The sequence below is a fragment of the Geotrypetes seraphini genome, chromosome 4 (assembly GCF_902459505.1).
Source record: "Geotrypetes seraphini chromosome 4, aGeoSer1.1, whole genome shotgun sequence".
NCBI classification, from domain to species: Eukaryota; Metazoa; Chordata; class Amphibia; order Gymnophiona; family Dermophiidae; genus Geotrypetes; species Geotrypetes seraphini.
Genome location: NC_047087.1, coordinates 255905613 through 255921886, shown reverse-complemented (window position 1 = coordinate 255921886; position 16274 = coordinate 255905613). Strand labels below are relative to the sequence as shown.

The 16274-nt window shown below is 45.9% G+C and overlaps 1 protein-coding gene across 3 annotated transcripts in view; it reads left to right on the top strand.

The window, feature by feature from the left end:
* Window positions 1-16274, top strand: part of RNLS (renalase, FAD dependent amine oxidase) — a 114032-nt gene that overhangs the window by 63208 nt on the left and 34550 nt on the right. For all 3 annotated transcript variants that reach the window (XM_033940226.1, XM_033940225.1, XM_033940227.1), the window contains exon 5: window positions 11979-12152. In XM_033940226.1, the coding sequence (XP_033796117.1) occupies window positions 11979-12152 (174 nt within the window). The remainder of the gene's footprint in view (window positions 1-11978; window positions 12153-16274) is intronic.

The following is a 16274-nucleotide window of genomic DNA, read 5'->3' as shown; positions in this document are numbered from 1 at the left end:
AAGGCAGCTATTCTCACAACCCACCCACCTCCCCTGGTTGGCTTCTCTGAGGAGACACGCCCTACGCTAGGCGGGAAGGCACTCGTGCATGCGCGGTGCGGTCGTCTCGAAACTTCTGGTTTCTTCAAGCAAGTCTGCTTATGAGGCGTCCGCATCTAGGCTGCCTGCTGTCCCTGAATAACACCTGTTATGGTAAGTAACTGTGCTTTACGCATTTATGTGATTTCTTTGTTCTCTTAAATATCACATTATCTATATAAGGGGCAGGCTTTTGACAAGAATCACATCATACCATGTGTGCCTTTAAGATGTGTATGTTCTAATATATTGATATATTAATAAACAATTCGGGCAGTCAAACTCTCCGGATTAGAGGTCTGCACGGGAACGGGGATCCCGCGGGTTCCCCCCCTGGCCCACGGGACTCCCACGGGGACGCCCCCTGGCCCACGGGACTCCCATGGGGATGCCCCTCTGACCCATGGGACTCCCACGGGGATGCCCCCTGGCACACGGGACTCCCACGGGAATGAAAACAGCCTACCTAAATTCTGGCGATGCAGGCATGCAGCTTACAAGTCCGGCATCGCGGCAGGAAATAACCATGCTGAGCAGTGAGCTCAGCACGTACACAGATGAAAGCCTTGCTTGCTGATTGGTCCGGCGGCACGGCGGGGCAGGGCTTGGAGATTTCAGCCCGTAGCGAACTTATGCTCCGGGCTCTAACGTGTGCGTGCCGGCTTCTCTTCTCTTCCCTCCGAAACCGGAAGTTATGTCCGGGGGGGGGAGAAGGGAAGGCGGCACGCACATGTTGAGAGCCCTGAAGCAAGCGTTCGCTACGGGCTAATGCGGGAGACAGGTTAGTGAAGCATTTGCTCTTCTTGCTGCCGGGTCCTGCCTACTTTCTGTTTCCGCGAAGGCAGGACCCGGCAGCATTTCCCCCAGTAGGTCGATCGCGATCTTGGGCTGATCAGCCTTACTCTCCCTGACGGCAGAATTGACGTCGGGGAGAGGAATGCTGGTTGGCCGAAGCAGGGAGAGCTTGGGGCCTGTTATTGGTGGCGTTTGGGTCCTGGTCCCCGATGGCAATGGCAGTGGCAGTGGCTTGGGGGAGGGCAGGGAGAAAGAAAGAAAAAGGGCAGGCAGGGAGACAGAAGGAAAGAAGAGAAACAGAAAAAAAAAGGGAGGCAGAGAGAAAGAAAGGGCAGGGAAGAGGAAGGAAAAGTTGGGGGAAGGAATGAGGTCTGGAGGAGAGGAAGCATACAGGCTAAAGGAAGGGAAGAAAGATTGGATGCACAGTCAGAAGAAGAAAGTGCAACCAGAGACTCATGAAATCACCAGACAAGGTAGGAAAAATGATTTTATTTTAAATTTAGTGATCAAAATGTGTCTGAATTTATATCTGCTGTCTATATTTTACACTAAGGTCCCCTTTTACTAAACCGCAATAGAGGTTTTTAGCGCAGGGAGCCTATGAGTGTCGAGAGCAGCACTGGGCATTCAGCGCAGCTCTCTGCGCTAAAAACTGCTATCGTGGTTTAGTAAAAAGGGAGGGGGTATATTTGTCTATTTTTGTATGGTTGTTACTGAGGTGACAGTGCATAGAATCATCTGCTTTGACCTCTTTGAAAAACCCTGGAATAGGAATGATAATTAACATTTTCTATGCGTACAGTGTGCGTTGTGTTTTTTTTAATTTTATTGTTGGTAGATCATTTTGACTTAGTCATTTTAAAAGTAGCTCGCAAGCCCAAAAAGTGTGGGCACCCCTGCTCTAAGTCTTCTTTAAGTCTTCTTACTCTGGGGCAGCAGACCTCTCTCATACAAAGGCCGGGAATGCAGAGTTGGTTCCATTCTCGGTAGGGGATGCCTTGGTAGGCTCACTGCTCAGCTACTGGGAACCCAGATTCGGTCCTGTTCTGGGTGGAGGACACTTGTGGGGTGGGGTAGGGTGGGGAGGGGAGGGGGGCTAATTTGTGCCATTGTGCAGGCTCACCACTCTGCCTCTGCCGGCAAAAGTACAGTCTGTCCCATTCTAGGGGGAGAAAACCTAGCAGGGACCAGGCTACACCACAATACTGGCTTCTAGAAAGCACAATGGACTGGGGGGAGAGGTCTAGCAGTGTGTGGCACCAATTGGACCCATGTAGACTTGCACGGCCATTCAGATGCTGACCTGAGGTCCCTTTCCATCCAGCATCTGCCCCTCCCCCTCTTTCCATCCAGCATCTGCCCCTCCCCCTCTTTCCATCTAGCATCTGCCCCTCTGTCTGCTGCTTCTGCCCAGCATCTGATCTGTCTCCTCTCTTCCTCCTTTCTGCCCCCTCTGTCATCCCATTCATCATCCACTCTTCTTTCTCCCCTTCCATTCAGCATCTGCCCATCTTTCCCCCCTTTCAGCCCAGCATCTGCTTCATTTCTCTTTCTCCCCCTTCTATTCAGTGTCTGCTCCATCTTTCTCTTTCCTCCCTTCCATATCCTCCCCTTCTCCTCCTTTCCATTCAATGTCTTCCTCCCCTCTTCTTTTCTTTACATCCATCATCTGTCTTTTTCTCTCTCCCCAGGCATTCCAGCTTGTCTTATCTTTCCCCTTTCATCCAGTGTGTCTGATCCCTCCCCATTTCTATCTACAGTCTGTCTCCTCTTACCTCCTACATCCAGTATCTACCCCCTCCCACCTGACACCTCAGCCGCCGCCAGACTGATGCAAAGCCTTCCCTCCGATGTCAGCTCTGACTTCGGGGGAAGACTTCTGGGTCAGCTACATATGGCTTGCTGCAGGCTGCCTCCAACCCCTGCTGTTATCTGGACTCGAATGAAGTGGTGGAAGGGAGTGCATTTTTGGACACAGAAGTCATGAACTGGGGAGAGAGGAAGGGAGGGAAAGAGATGCTGAGGTGGGGGAGGGAATAGAAGAGAGAATTGGGTGTGTAAATGAACGGGAAAGAAAGATGGTTGTGTACACACGGCAAATGGAAGAAAGAGGAGAATTTTTGGTCGTAGGGAGGAAGGTACAGAATATGATAGGGAAGAAAAAGATGAGAGTGTGTGGCGCAGTGGTTGGATCTACAGCCTCAGCACCCTGGGGTTCTGGGTTCAAACCCCGCGCTGCTCCTTGTGACCCTGGGCAAGTCACTTAATCCTCCATAGCCCCAGGTACGTTAGATAGATTGTGAGCCCACCGGGACAGAGAGGGAAAATGCTTGAGTACCTGATTGTAAAAACCGCTTAGATAATCTTGATAGGCGGTATATAAAATCCTAATAAACTTAAATGTGGCAAGGGAACAATGGGACAGATTGAAAGGGATGCAAGAGGGAGGAATATTGGACAGTGGTGAAGGGAATGGAGGGAGAGATGTGGCATAGTCCTGGAGAGGGGTGATAGAAGGAGAAATGTTGGGCATGGGGCTGGTGGGCAGGCACGAAAGATGAGAAAGAGATAAATGCTGGACCATGGTAGGGGGAACCAATGGACAGCAACAGAAGAATTTACAGAAGACGGGAAAGCGGTAAAAAGAAACTGGGACCAACTTTATGGAAAAATACGTCTCCAGACAACAAAGGTAAAAAACGGAATTTATTGACTAAAATATGTTAGCTTTGGGAAATGTATATGGCAGATGTCTTTGTTTTGTGTTCAAAAGAAAAGGAAATGCATTTCTGGTTTTATTTCTACAGTGTTGAAGTACTTGTTGACCCTTGCTGTGACTGGTGGGGATCCCCAAGCACCGCCAGCAGAGGACCTCCTCTAGAGATGGCCAGAACTCCCCTCCACCAAGCACAGCAGTCGCTGGCAGCATCCATGAGCCACTGAGGTGCCAGCATCTGTGACTCAGGGACGCTACTGCTGCCTGCCAAGCTTGGCAAAGGGACCCCCGGCCAACTGCAAAGGAAGTCCTCAGCTGACAGTTTGTGGGTTCTCATCAGCTGAGTATTTATATTTTATATTTACATTAGAGGTTCTGGTAGAAACCCATTTACAAAGTATGTATTCTTCCCAATTAATATTTCCAAATTAATAAAGTCTCTTTGCTTATTTGTAAATGGGTCTCTACCAGAGCCTTTAATTCAGTAGCATAATTAAATAAAATAACTATTTCTGAAGTTTATAGGGAAGGGTGGTGACGGAGGGGATTCCTCGTGGGGACGGATGGGGACGGAGGGGATTCCTCGAGGGGACGGGTGGGGACGGAGGGATTCCTCACGGGGACGGGTGGGACGGGTGGGATTCCTCACGGGGACGGGTGGGATTTTGGCGGGGACGGGTGGGATTTCTGTCCCCGCGCAACTCTCTACTCCGGATCCCAAGGGATGGGCTTCTAAGGCACCTACAATAAAGAGATAAGGGGGCTTTATTTATTTTTTTAAAAATCCTCAGAAATAGGGCAAGCCCATCCGTGTGTGATTTTGTGCAGGGATACAACAGTTTCCCAGTTAAGTATATAACTGTCTGTGTTCTGATTTTGTCTGCAGACAGTGTCCTGTTTGTCTGTGTGTCTTTAATGTGGTCTGTTAACTGTTAAATGTTCTGTGTAACTAGGTCAGGAAATTGTAAAAGCAGGGCTGACCGTATTCTTAGTTTAACGCTGTCTCCTGTCATAGCTGGTTCTATCCTTTCTCTTTACATGTCTGTTCCTCCTCTTAGTTATGCATTTATCATTGTAGTTTCAAGCTTTGGAAATTGTGCACAAGTAAGAATTAGATAAGTATGTTAGTCACTACGAGGGAGAGACTAGTCTCCCCTAGACAAGGTCTCAGGGAGGTGGGCGATAAGGATATCTCCCAAGGTTCTAAGAGCAGGTTAAATTCCTAAAGAAGGGAATAGGGGGGGATATAAGGTAATATCCCAGAATTTAGAAGTAATTATGGGAACTGGCATAAGACACATTCCTGAGAGTAAGATTCCAGCAGGATATATGTAGAAACTACAATCCTATGGTCATTGAATTTATAACTAAGTGGAGCAGATATACTAGGGCAAAGAACAAGGCATTTTTGCTTGGATAAACTGCGATATTTAAGGGAAACACTGGAAAAAGAGAAAACAGGAGGCAAGCATGAAGTGTAATAAAGATTCTAAATTACCAGCTTGAAGAATACAGTTTGGGATTATAAATTGTCAACCCAAGTCATGCAGGGTTTTATGTTAAGGGGACAGAGTGGAGACACTAATTTTAAACAAGGATCCGAGGAAGAGGAGGATTATTTAGATTGGTTATTATGGCAAGGACCAATTTCTGGCACTCTAAGAAATCATCCTGTGGTATCCCCCCCCCGTCTCCCCCCCCTCACCAACCTTCCGGCATCTCCTCTTCTTGTGCTGGTCGGAGGAGCACAGCCCCAAACTGAAGCTGTTTTACAGCCACCCAAAGCTCATGTGCTGCCATCCGCCCCTACACAAGAAAGAGCTGAAGGAACATAAGCAGGAAAGAGCCTAGTAACTCAAGTAGGCCTCTGCCCTATGACAGTATGCCTGTTGGGGACATTGCTTCAGGGTAGGGAGTTGTCATTTAGTGCATTGGCACCCATATGATACACAAAGTAAAGTTAAACAGGAAAGTGAAGAAGAGAATAACACTGGGAGTCCTGTCCAGATGAATCCCCTTAAGGAAGTAATGACTACTGATGGCACAAGAGTGGTTTATGCACCCTGGAGCAGGCAGGAATTACTTGCCATTCGTAAGGATATCCCAGACCCTAAAACTAATCCTATTAAGTTTAAAAAAAGAACTTAAAGCTATAATTGATGTATACAACCCAGCATGCCAAGATTTAGAACAGTTGTTGAGAATAGTCCTGTCTGAGGATCAATATAGATTATTATCCCAGAATAAGCAGGCAGCATATTCTCATGTATGGGTGACGTCACTGACAGAGCCCCGGTATGGACCACTTTAAAAGTGCATCGCCACTTTAAGTCTTTGGAAAGTTTGCAATAGCCCGCCCCCGCGGATGCTCAAGTGCCTTCCCGCCCAATGTAGGCACGCAGTCCCTCAGTTTCTTAGTTTCCGTGGAGCTAAGAAGACATGTCTTCCAACGGCTGATGAAACATTTCTTTTCGCTGCCTTCCTGCTCTCACAGCAATTTGACTTTTTAGTCATATCTGTATTTTTGTTTTCTGTTTTTCTTATTAAATCGAGTTTAAAAAAAAAAAAATTAAAACTTTCATTTTTTCCCTCTTGCGGGTTCGACCCGGCGGGGTCTGTTCGACAACCTTGGCCTCCGATTTTGACCTAGCCGGGGCCGTTTTTCTGTCGATGTCCTGCCCGCAGACAGGTTTTAGAAAGGGCGGTCGCTGTGCTTGGCCCATTTCAGTAACTGACCCGCATCGCTGCTGCCTCCAGTGATTGGGGCCTGAGCACCGTCTGGAAACTTGCTCCCGCTGTTCTTCACTTTAAAAGAGAACCTTTAAGAATCGCTTGATCCAGCAGAAATTATTCTTCGGCGTCACAATGGAGGGAGACTCGACACCGACAAAACCATCGCCGGTGTCGCAGCTTTCTGTGGGTAAGCCAGCTAAGATGCCTTCCCCCACCCCATCTGGGCCTCAGCTCAAAGCAGCAATGAGCCAAGTTCTGCCTACCTCGAAAAAGCCCAGAAAACGCTCTGCTCCCATCTCGGTGAGTGCCTCGTCATCACGAACGTTCCAAAGACTTAAAGTGGTGATGCACTTTTAAAGTGGTCCGTATCGGGGCTCCGTCAGTGACGTCACCCATACGTGAGAATATCTGCTTGCTGTCCCTTGATAACACCTGTTACGGTAAGTAACTGTGCTTTATTGCAAAAAGCAAATTGGCCATTAGTAGGAACAAAACATAGACCAAAACCTTTTGATCCAATTGATCCAGCTCACAAAACCATTTATAATGGGGATAAACTAGATTGTTAGATGCTATTAAAGAGACTTTCCCACATAAACCTAATTGGTCATTTATTCATGCATGTAAACAGAGCAGGAGAAGCTTAAGCAAAGGGTTTTAAACAGTATTCTGGTATTACAAACACAGTAGAAAATGCAATGGAACCAGAAGTACAGAAATTATTGAAAGCAATTTGTGTGGACTTGCAGACTAAAGATAAGGCTGATATTCTACTGTATGCCAATCACTGCCACAACATGATAGCTTAAAAGGAAAAAAGCAAGAAGGACAAATTACTGACTTTGCAAGTGAAATCTTTAGAAAGTATAGGCAGGCAAGGAGTGATGAGGAGCAAAGCCCAAAGAAGAGGGTTTGGTGGAAAAGTAAACAGTGGTTGCAGATTACAGGATGAAGGGCCGTACTTTGTTTATGGAAAGCATGGGCTTTGGAAGATGGAATGTCCAGATGCTCAAAGAGCAGGACCAAATGTTAAAGTAATGTCAGTGCAAGAAGGAGAAGATGTTTCAGATTGACTAGAAAGTAAAAAAAGAGGGAGAGTCAGTACCTATTATGAGAATTTATGCTTTAGATTCTGAAAATAATTTAACATGCAAAATAAATAAATTGCTACCACTTTAGTAGATTCAGAAAGAAAATCCCAGTGAGAAAGTTTCTGGGGATGGTTAATTACCATAGACAGTGGGTAATAAATGTTACAACTATGGCTAGGCTGCTGCAGAAGTTGACATAGGATAAGGTTAGAAAGCCATTACCTTGGGGACCAACAGAAGAAGCATTTGTTCAGTTAAAATAATCTCTTTCTGCTGCTCCTGTATTATGTTTCCAAGCATATGATATTCCATTTACTTTATTTTGTCATGAACAAGATCAAATTGCAGAACTTGTAGCTTTAATCAGAGCTTGTTACTTAGCTGAGGAAATCACAGCAAATATTTTTACTGATTCTAGATATGCTCATGGTATCTGTCATGACTTTAGTTTCTCAGAGGTTAAGTAACCTCTAACCTTCCAAAGCTACCCAATTTCAAACAGAGAATATATTTTAGACCTTTTGTATGCAATCACTTTGCCTTCAAAGGTGGCTATTATTAAGTGTTCAGGTCATTCTACCATAAGGGATCATGTAAGCAAGGGGAATGACTTAGCAGATAGTGCAGCAAAACAGCAGTATTGAAACCCCTAATAAATATTAAGGCTAGATGCAGTAAAGATACCGACTCGATCACTGTTGGCCGATTCTCTAACAGCGATTGATGCGCTGTCAAGTTTACATGCAAATGATTTGCATGCAAATGCCTCCGATCAATTGCTCAGTGAGCGATTGACACATGTGCAGAGCCCTAACAGCAGTGACAGGGGAAGCAGCCTCCTGTCACTGCTGTTAAGGGCTTTTTTTTTTAATGACATAGATGTTGTATGTGTGTTACACATGCACAATCTGTCCCATGAAAAAGAAAAAAGCAATCCCCGCCTACGCCAGGCCCCCTGAGCCACCGCCCCCCCTGCCCCCCCAAAATGGCAGGAGGGTGCCCACTCCCTCTTGCCACCTCAACTGACCCCCCCTCTTCTCCCGCAGCAAAACAGCAGGGGGATGCGTACTGGACCTCTGGTGCTAATCGCCCCCCCAACCACTCCCTACCCTAGCCCAGAAAAAAAAGGCAGGAGAGATGCCCACTCCCTCCTGTCACTGAAGGACCCCCTCTCAAACACCCCCTCCCATACCTTTTAAGTTGGGAGTAGGCGAGGTGCTCAGTCCCTCCTTCTCCGAGGCCGCCAAGTCTACAATGCTGGCTCTTCCCCTCCCTGGTGCATTATATTTTGGGTTCGGGGGTGCCTGGCTTGGGGGCGGCTGTGCTTGTCCAGGGTCATTGGGGAGAGCCGCATTGGTGGTGGGGAACTATTTTTCTTTTTCTTTCAATGGGACAGATAGTTTGCATATGTAACACACACAAAATATCTGTGCCATTGAAAAAAAAATCCAGGCAGACTTGTTGGTTTTTACGATCGCTAAAACTCCATTTGGAATAGCCTAGCGATGTTAGTACATCAATCACGCGGCTATTTTGCATGGGTTTTTTGCTAATTTGCATGGCCGGATTGGTTAAATGGGTGATCGAGGGGAAAAACGCAAGGTGGGCCATTTTGTGCATTGGGTCAGCAACAGCAATCGTTGCTAAAGCTGTGAAAATAAGTTTTAGAGAAGATTGCTGACTTTAGTGCATCTAGCCCTAAATCAGTACAACAAGCTGTTGCATTACCACTGAGCTGTTAGAGAAGCAGGAAATACTTTATCTGCATAGCCAGGCATAAAAAATAGAGATAGCTAAATGGCAAAAGCTGGTTGTCAGAAAAATGCAGATAGGGTCTGGATCACAGCAGAAGGAAAAGTAGCAGTTCCTGATCATTTATTACCACAGTTTGCTTCTGCATATCATGGGCAATGCTATGTGGGAAAACAAAGTATGGTAAAGCAATGTGGAGTAACATGGATAAATTCCAAGTTTCCTAACCTGCAGAAGTATGTCATACATGTGTGGTGTGCCAACAAAATAACGTGTGGTGTGGTTTTGCTTCGATATCCATTCTGTGCTGGAACCTTCAGCTCGTGTTCATTTGATTATTGCATAGGCTTTTGTTCATTATCAATTTAAATTGCGGTTTGATTCAAAACCTTATCAACCATGGACCCTGAGGAAGGCGTGTTTACCGAAACACGGACCTTGTCGGGTCCCTTGGTTTGTAAAAAGGTGGTATTATTGATCGCATTTAATATTTGATATAGTAAACTCTGCCTGCATTCTGTATATATTGCCTGCAGTTTTTCCTTGTTTCGTGTTTGTTGTTCCTGTACTGCAGTCTTCATTGGATTTCCTTTATGGTTTGTGCCAACAAAATAACATGTGTGGTATGCCTACAAAATCATTGCAAAAGAGCCAACTTGGACACACATCTCATTGCAAAAGAGCCAGGTTACCTACAATAAGTGATTCTTGGACTGTCAGTCGAGGAGATGGATTGAAGTTGAAGCATAAGAAAATACAGAAATAAAGCTTAAACTTTAGTGATATTCTAACTTAACAGAATCCTAGATAAGGGGCTTTATGAAAACTTGATAGTGTTGTTCTTTGTGTTGTAGCTTTTATGCTTTATTAGGTCTAAAACAAGGTAGTAAGCCAGCATCATTAGGACCCTTTCTAAATTTACAAATGGATTTCATCAAAATGTCAAGGATATGATCACTGCTTAGTGTGTTTGTTCTCAGGTTGGGTAGAATGTTTCTCTACAAAACACAACAAAGCTATTGGAGTAGCAAAGAAACTTTTACAGCTACTCCTTTTCCTCAGATGGAGGGATTGTCCTGCAGGATGTTCAGGACTGACAATTGCATTTTGATCTCCATCGTTGTTCTGTTTCCGCTACAGCGGGAGGGTGAGCTGCGGCGGCCACTTCTGTGTGGCCTGAGAATGTCTGAATTTTTTTGCCCGAAGCACTCTGTAGCATCTTGAACTAAGCTTGGAGCTTCTTCAGGCTCCACTTGGCGAATGACTTGGATTCACCAGTGGTTGGGTGCTACTTTAGCTAAAGGCTCAGTGAGCAGGTTCCTTTTACGTGTTTGCTCCTGTTTAGCCAAGGTTTGGATGACCTATGGCCAGTGTTCAGGTCTGTAGCCTGAGGTGCTCCCAGGCTCTAGACCTCGTCCGACCAGGGGTGTGGGTCGGCTGGGTTTTCGTCCCTGCCAGAGTTCACCGGTCCCCCGGCGGCGGGGCAGTGTTTTGGAGCTCTCTCCAGTCCTGGCTTTGGAGGTGCGGCGCGTCCACAGTTTTTCAACTCCTGACCTTCTGCCCCTTCCTAGAGAAAAATATGCTGCCAGGTCTCTGGCAGGACCCCCTCCCCCCCCCCCAATTTGGGGAGCGGCTTTCGGCCTTCCTTCCGGAATGGCAAATGGTAATCTCGGCCCAGTGAGTCCTCTTTGTGCTCAGAAATGGTCTTTGACTACAGTTTTTCCGGCCTCTGCTGGAATTATTCTTGTCCCCTCCTGTGGGAATTCCGGACAGAGCCAGCCAGGTGCAAGCCACGGCGTACAGGTTGCTGGATCAGGCAGCTATAGAGCCTGTCCCAAAGGGAAACTGGGGCACCGGAAGATACGCCATTTACTTCATCATGCTAATGAAAGAACTCTGAAGATTGCTGACCAATTATGGATCTGAAGGCAGTGAACGCCGTCCTATGAGTTCCACGTTTCTGACTGGAAACAGTGCAATCAGTGGTGGTAGCAGTTGTGTCCGGGGAGTTTTTGGCTTCCTTGGACTTCTTGAAAGTGTACCTCCACATCTCAATTTTTTGTTTTGTTTTTTTTCCAGATCATCAGAGGTTCCTGAGGTTGCATGTTCTCAGAAGGCACTTCCAGGTCGCAGCGTTGTCTGTCGGGTTGGTGTCGGCACCCAGATCATTCACCACAGTCATGGTGGTGGTGGTGGCAGCTGTCCATCTACGCTCACTGGGGGTGTAAGTCCATCAGTACCAGAGTTGGCCTGCTTCCGAGGCTACCTTCTTGCGTTGGTTGCATGCGGGCATTTCCGCGGCCCATGTGGCGGCAGGGAAGCAGCCTCCCCTTGGCGTGAGGGCTCACTCTCCCGGAGGAAGGGCTTCCTCGTGGGCTGACTCCCATGTGGTCTCGCCTGAGGAGATTTGTCGGGCGGCCATGTGGGTTTCCCTTCATATTGTTTTTCCGGGTTTTACTGGCTTGATGTGGCAGCTATGGGTGTTGCGACATTTGGCCCTTCTGTTCTGGCGGCGGGCTCATTGCCCCCCCCCCGCCCCTGAGATTTGGGATTGCTTTGATACGTCCCAATATTTTTGGTGGGCTTAAATTTGTTTTTACATTAAAAAAAGGATACTTCATTCATTGAAATATTTTGCTAATGAAATTTAAAACTTAACACAGCCACTACCATGGTAGGAAGAGACTGCTACTAGAGTGTATGTTGATGTGGAATCAGTTTTGTGTTCTAGAGCAGAAAAAATCAGGTTAGCTGTTCAATTCCTCATGTTTCACAAAGAGAATCAGTGATTGTCTTTTATCTTTTCTTCACAGTAATTAAGAAAAGTCAAAAGCAGCAATTGGAAGCTGTGACCTACTCTTCTCGCTACGCTCTGGGACTCTTTTATGAAAGTGGCACACAGATCGATGTCTCATGGGCAGCTAAGTACATCCCCAATAATTCCTGCATATGTTACATCTCCATCGATAATAAGAAGCGTAATATAGGTCAGTGTTCCCATTATTTCCTTTAAATGGAGTAATAATAGCATGAATCATGAAAGATACTTTTTAATTGAGTATTGCCATTTTGAAATAAACATGCATTTAGATTATTCTACAGGAGATAACATTTAATGTCAGATGATCATTAGAGGGATGTAAGCATGATTCCCCACACACTCTCCCACCCATCAAAGATGTGAATGAAAGAATGCATACCCGCTGGTTGAAAGACAGAAAACAGAGAGTAGGTTTAAATGGTCAATAGTCTCAATGGAGAAGCGTAAATAGTGGGCGTCCCCAGGGGTCTGTGCTGGGACCGCTGCTTTTTAACATTTATCAGTGATCTAGAGATAGGAATAACTAGTGAGATAATTAAATTTGTTGATGACACAAAGTTATTAAATCACAAGAGGATTGTGGAAAATTGCAAGAGAACCTTGTGAGACTGGAAGTCTGGGCGTCAAAATGGCAGATGATGTGTAATGTGAGCAAATGCAAAGTGATGCATATGGGAAAGAGGAACCCAAACTATAGCTATGTGATGCTGGGTTCTGTGTTAGGAATCCCTGCCCAGGAAAAGGATCTAGGTATCATTGTTGAGGATATGTTGAAACCCTCAGCTCAATGTGTGGCGGCTGCTAAGAAAGCAAATAGAATCTTAGGAACTATCATGAAAGGAATGGAAAACAAAGATGAAAATGTTATAATGCCCTTTTATCACTCTGTGCAGTTTTGGTCGCCATATCTCAAAAAAGATACAGCGGAATTAGAAAAGGTAAGAGAAGGGCAACAAAAATAATAAAAGGGATGGGATGACTTCCCTATGAGGAAAGGCTAAAGCGGCTAGGGCTCTTCAGCTTGGAGAAGAGATGTCTCAGGGTGATATGATAAGGTCTATAAAATAATGAATGGAGTAGAAAGGGTAGATGTGAATCACTTGTTCAGTCTTTCCAAAAATACTAGGACTAGGGAACATGCAATGAAGCTACTAAGTAGTAGATTTAAAACAAAGTGGACAAAATATTTCTTCACACAATGTGTAATTAAACTCTGGAATTTGTTGCCAGAGAATGTGGTGAAATCAATTAGCTTAGCGGGGTTTTAAAAAGGTTTGGATAATTTCCTAAACGAGAAGTCCTTAGGCCATTATTGAGATGGCTTGGGGAAATCCACGGCTTATTCCTAGGATAAGCACTACAGAATGACACGGTGGCGGTTAACCGCGGCTAGCCGCGGGTAACCCGCCAAAACAGGGAAAGAAAAATAGCAGTCACTGCGGGGACGGGGACAAGGCCATTCACTGCCCCGTGGAGCAGTGAATGGTCTTGTCACCGCAGTGAGGCATCAAGGATCGCGAGGTCCCCGCAGCCCCCACCCTCCCGCCCGATCGATCAATCGTAGCGTTTAGCCAGCTCCCTCCCTCCCTCCACCTCACCTTAGTTTGCAGGCTTTCTTTTTCAGCAACCGGCACATGCGGCTGCTCCAAGTTCAATCTTCTCCTCTGACGCAACAGGAAACAGGAAGTTGCAGCAGAGGAGAAGATTGAACTCGAGCAGCCGCGCATGTGCGGCTCTTTGAAAGCGTACCGGTCGCCGAAAAAGAAAGCCTGCAAACTAAGGTGAGGTGGAGGGAGCTGGAGGTGCTCCTGATGAGTAACAAGTGAGTTGGGCCTACAGTGCAGAACAGCCTTTTGGAACTCATTCTCTTCAGAGGAGGTGTGGATGGTCCATATCCAGCAATGCAGTAGGACTGCTCATATTGTACAAAACTGCTTTTCTTTCAGACAGGGAGCGTTGCCTTGTCAATTTGTTTTGGCTCTGCAAACCACCTTGATCTGGTTTGGATTGTGTGGTATATCGGGTTCAATTAAATATTATTGTGCAGGTGGTGTACTTGACCCCCACTCTGTCTTTTGGTAATATGCCTCCCTACCACTCACTAGCCTAATCCTTATGTGGCCAGGCATAGGTTTCTGTGCTTTGAAAATGAGCCTTCATATTATCTTTCAAGAGACCAGGACGTTTGTTTTCCTTTCTGTTATAACAGTTGGTAGCAGCAGACTACGTGGCCACCCTTTGCCTGGTTTTCTGTTACCACTGCAGCTAAAGGCTGATCCTTACTCCTTTTGCCATTAGGTGGTGGTCATAGCCAAATCATCCTTACACTCGTGTCAGGCAACTTGCTACCTGGCCTATCTACTACATGTCTTAATCTGTTTTATTCTGGCCAGTTTTGTACTTTCTCTTGGCACTTGATTCAGGCAAATTTCTGCATGGATAATCTGAGATAGGGGCAAAGGCTACATTTCATAGGCAGAATTTCAAGGAAATGGGGGAGGGGAGCAGAATCCTAGCGATGTGTGCCAGTCTACATCTAAGGTGAGGTGGAGGGAGGGAGATGGCGGAACGCTGCAATCGGTCGGGTGTCTTCTGTTTTTGTATCATTGCCTGCCTGTGCTCACGTTCCAGATCCTCCTGTTGCTCATTGTACTGCAGCATCTGCATGACTATGTGCTCAGGTGGGCATTTTTAGTGTGCCCAATTGTCCTGATACGAGCTATAGGTGAACATGGGGGACACGTCATTGCAAGGGAGGACAAGTCAATTGATTTATTTTATATTCTGTTTTTACTACAGGGCAGAGGCACTGAAACAGATTCTCAGTGCAATAGTAGTAGTGGCAGGACTCTCTTCTGTCTTCATGGTGTTTCGCAGTACTGATACTTATATGGATGCTGCGGGGACGGGGACGGGGCGGTGAATGGGATGGCAATGGCAGTGACGGGGTGGTGAAAGGGGTGGCGGTGGCGGTGAAGGGGCGGTGAAGGGAACGGCGGTGACGGGGCGTTGCAGAGGATGGTGGGATGGGGACGATGCAGTGACGGGGACAGATTTTTTCCCCGTGTCATTCTCTAATAAAACTTCATGGTATTGCGGTATATAAGCTGTTATTATTATTATTATTATTATTATTATTAATAAGCACCATAGAATCTGTTTGCTACTTGGGATATAGCTAGGTGCTTGGGACCTGGGTTGGCCACTGTTGGAAATAGCATACTGGGTCCTAGTATGGCTGTTCTTAGGGAAGGAGTGGGGCCTTAAAGAGAAAGATACCTGCTTCCTGCCAGGCTCACTGTGTCTTTGTCAGTGTAGATTCGATTTTTTTTGTGAGCTTATAAAGGAGAGCAGCTATCTTCATTTTAGAACATGATTGAAGACTTTCTGGGTGGTACCAGCAACTACTATGAGATCATGTTCTCTCAGGGTTTCCACAGCTGGCATAATGCTTGTTGCAGGTTTCTAGGTCTGCAACAAGTATATACATTTGGTAATTTTTATTTTATTTTCTCATCATCTTGCTAGATCAATACAAACTAATGGGTAAAGCCCTAAACCCAGTAGAAAGAGACAGAGAAATACAGTTTACTGACATCACCAGTATCAGGTGTGGTACAATCCAGGAATTGTCAGTATTTGACCGCCTCTAGCAGATGGTGCAGGTAGACTGGTGCAGCAAGATTGTTCAAAGAAGGCCCATGGATTGGAGCCCTAAGTTTGAATCACTTGAACAGTGTTCCTCCTAGTGGTTTAGTCCATGGCCTTTCCCTAGTGGAGCCTGGTGGGTCTGTGTCTTCTGTAGCCACAAATATGCGCTCCTGTTCAATTCTGCTGGTTGGCAGGGGTTGGGGTTGAGTGTCTTTTTCCTCCTTCCCCTCCTAAATACCAGCCATGCTAGTCACAAAATATAGATTTAGCACCAGTATCTGGATTGCAGTCAGCCTTGAATAACATTAAAGATGACACAATATTCAAATCATTAACAACTATTCTTCTGGCCTAACTTTATCTGGAGAGTCATACAGTTAGCACTATGAATATCACTGTTATCTGCCACCGCCACTCATGCTCCATTCATGCACTACCTCAGCACTATCCAAGTAATGCCAGGGTAGAGCAATGACTTGCATGCTGCTGAAAACTGCCAGATAACCCCAGGCAGCAGCGCTTATTTGCTTTTGAATATTGACATATATACTGTATATTGTGATTTGTTTTTAATTGATGTTGTAATCTGCCTTGATATTTCAAGTTTTTATAATAATAATATATGTAACATATAAGG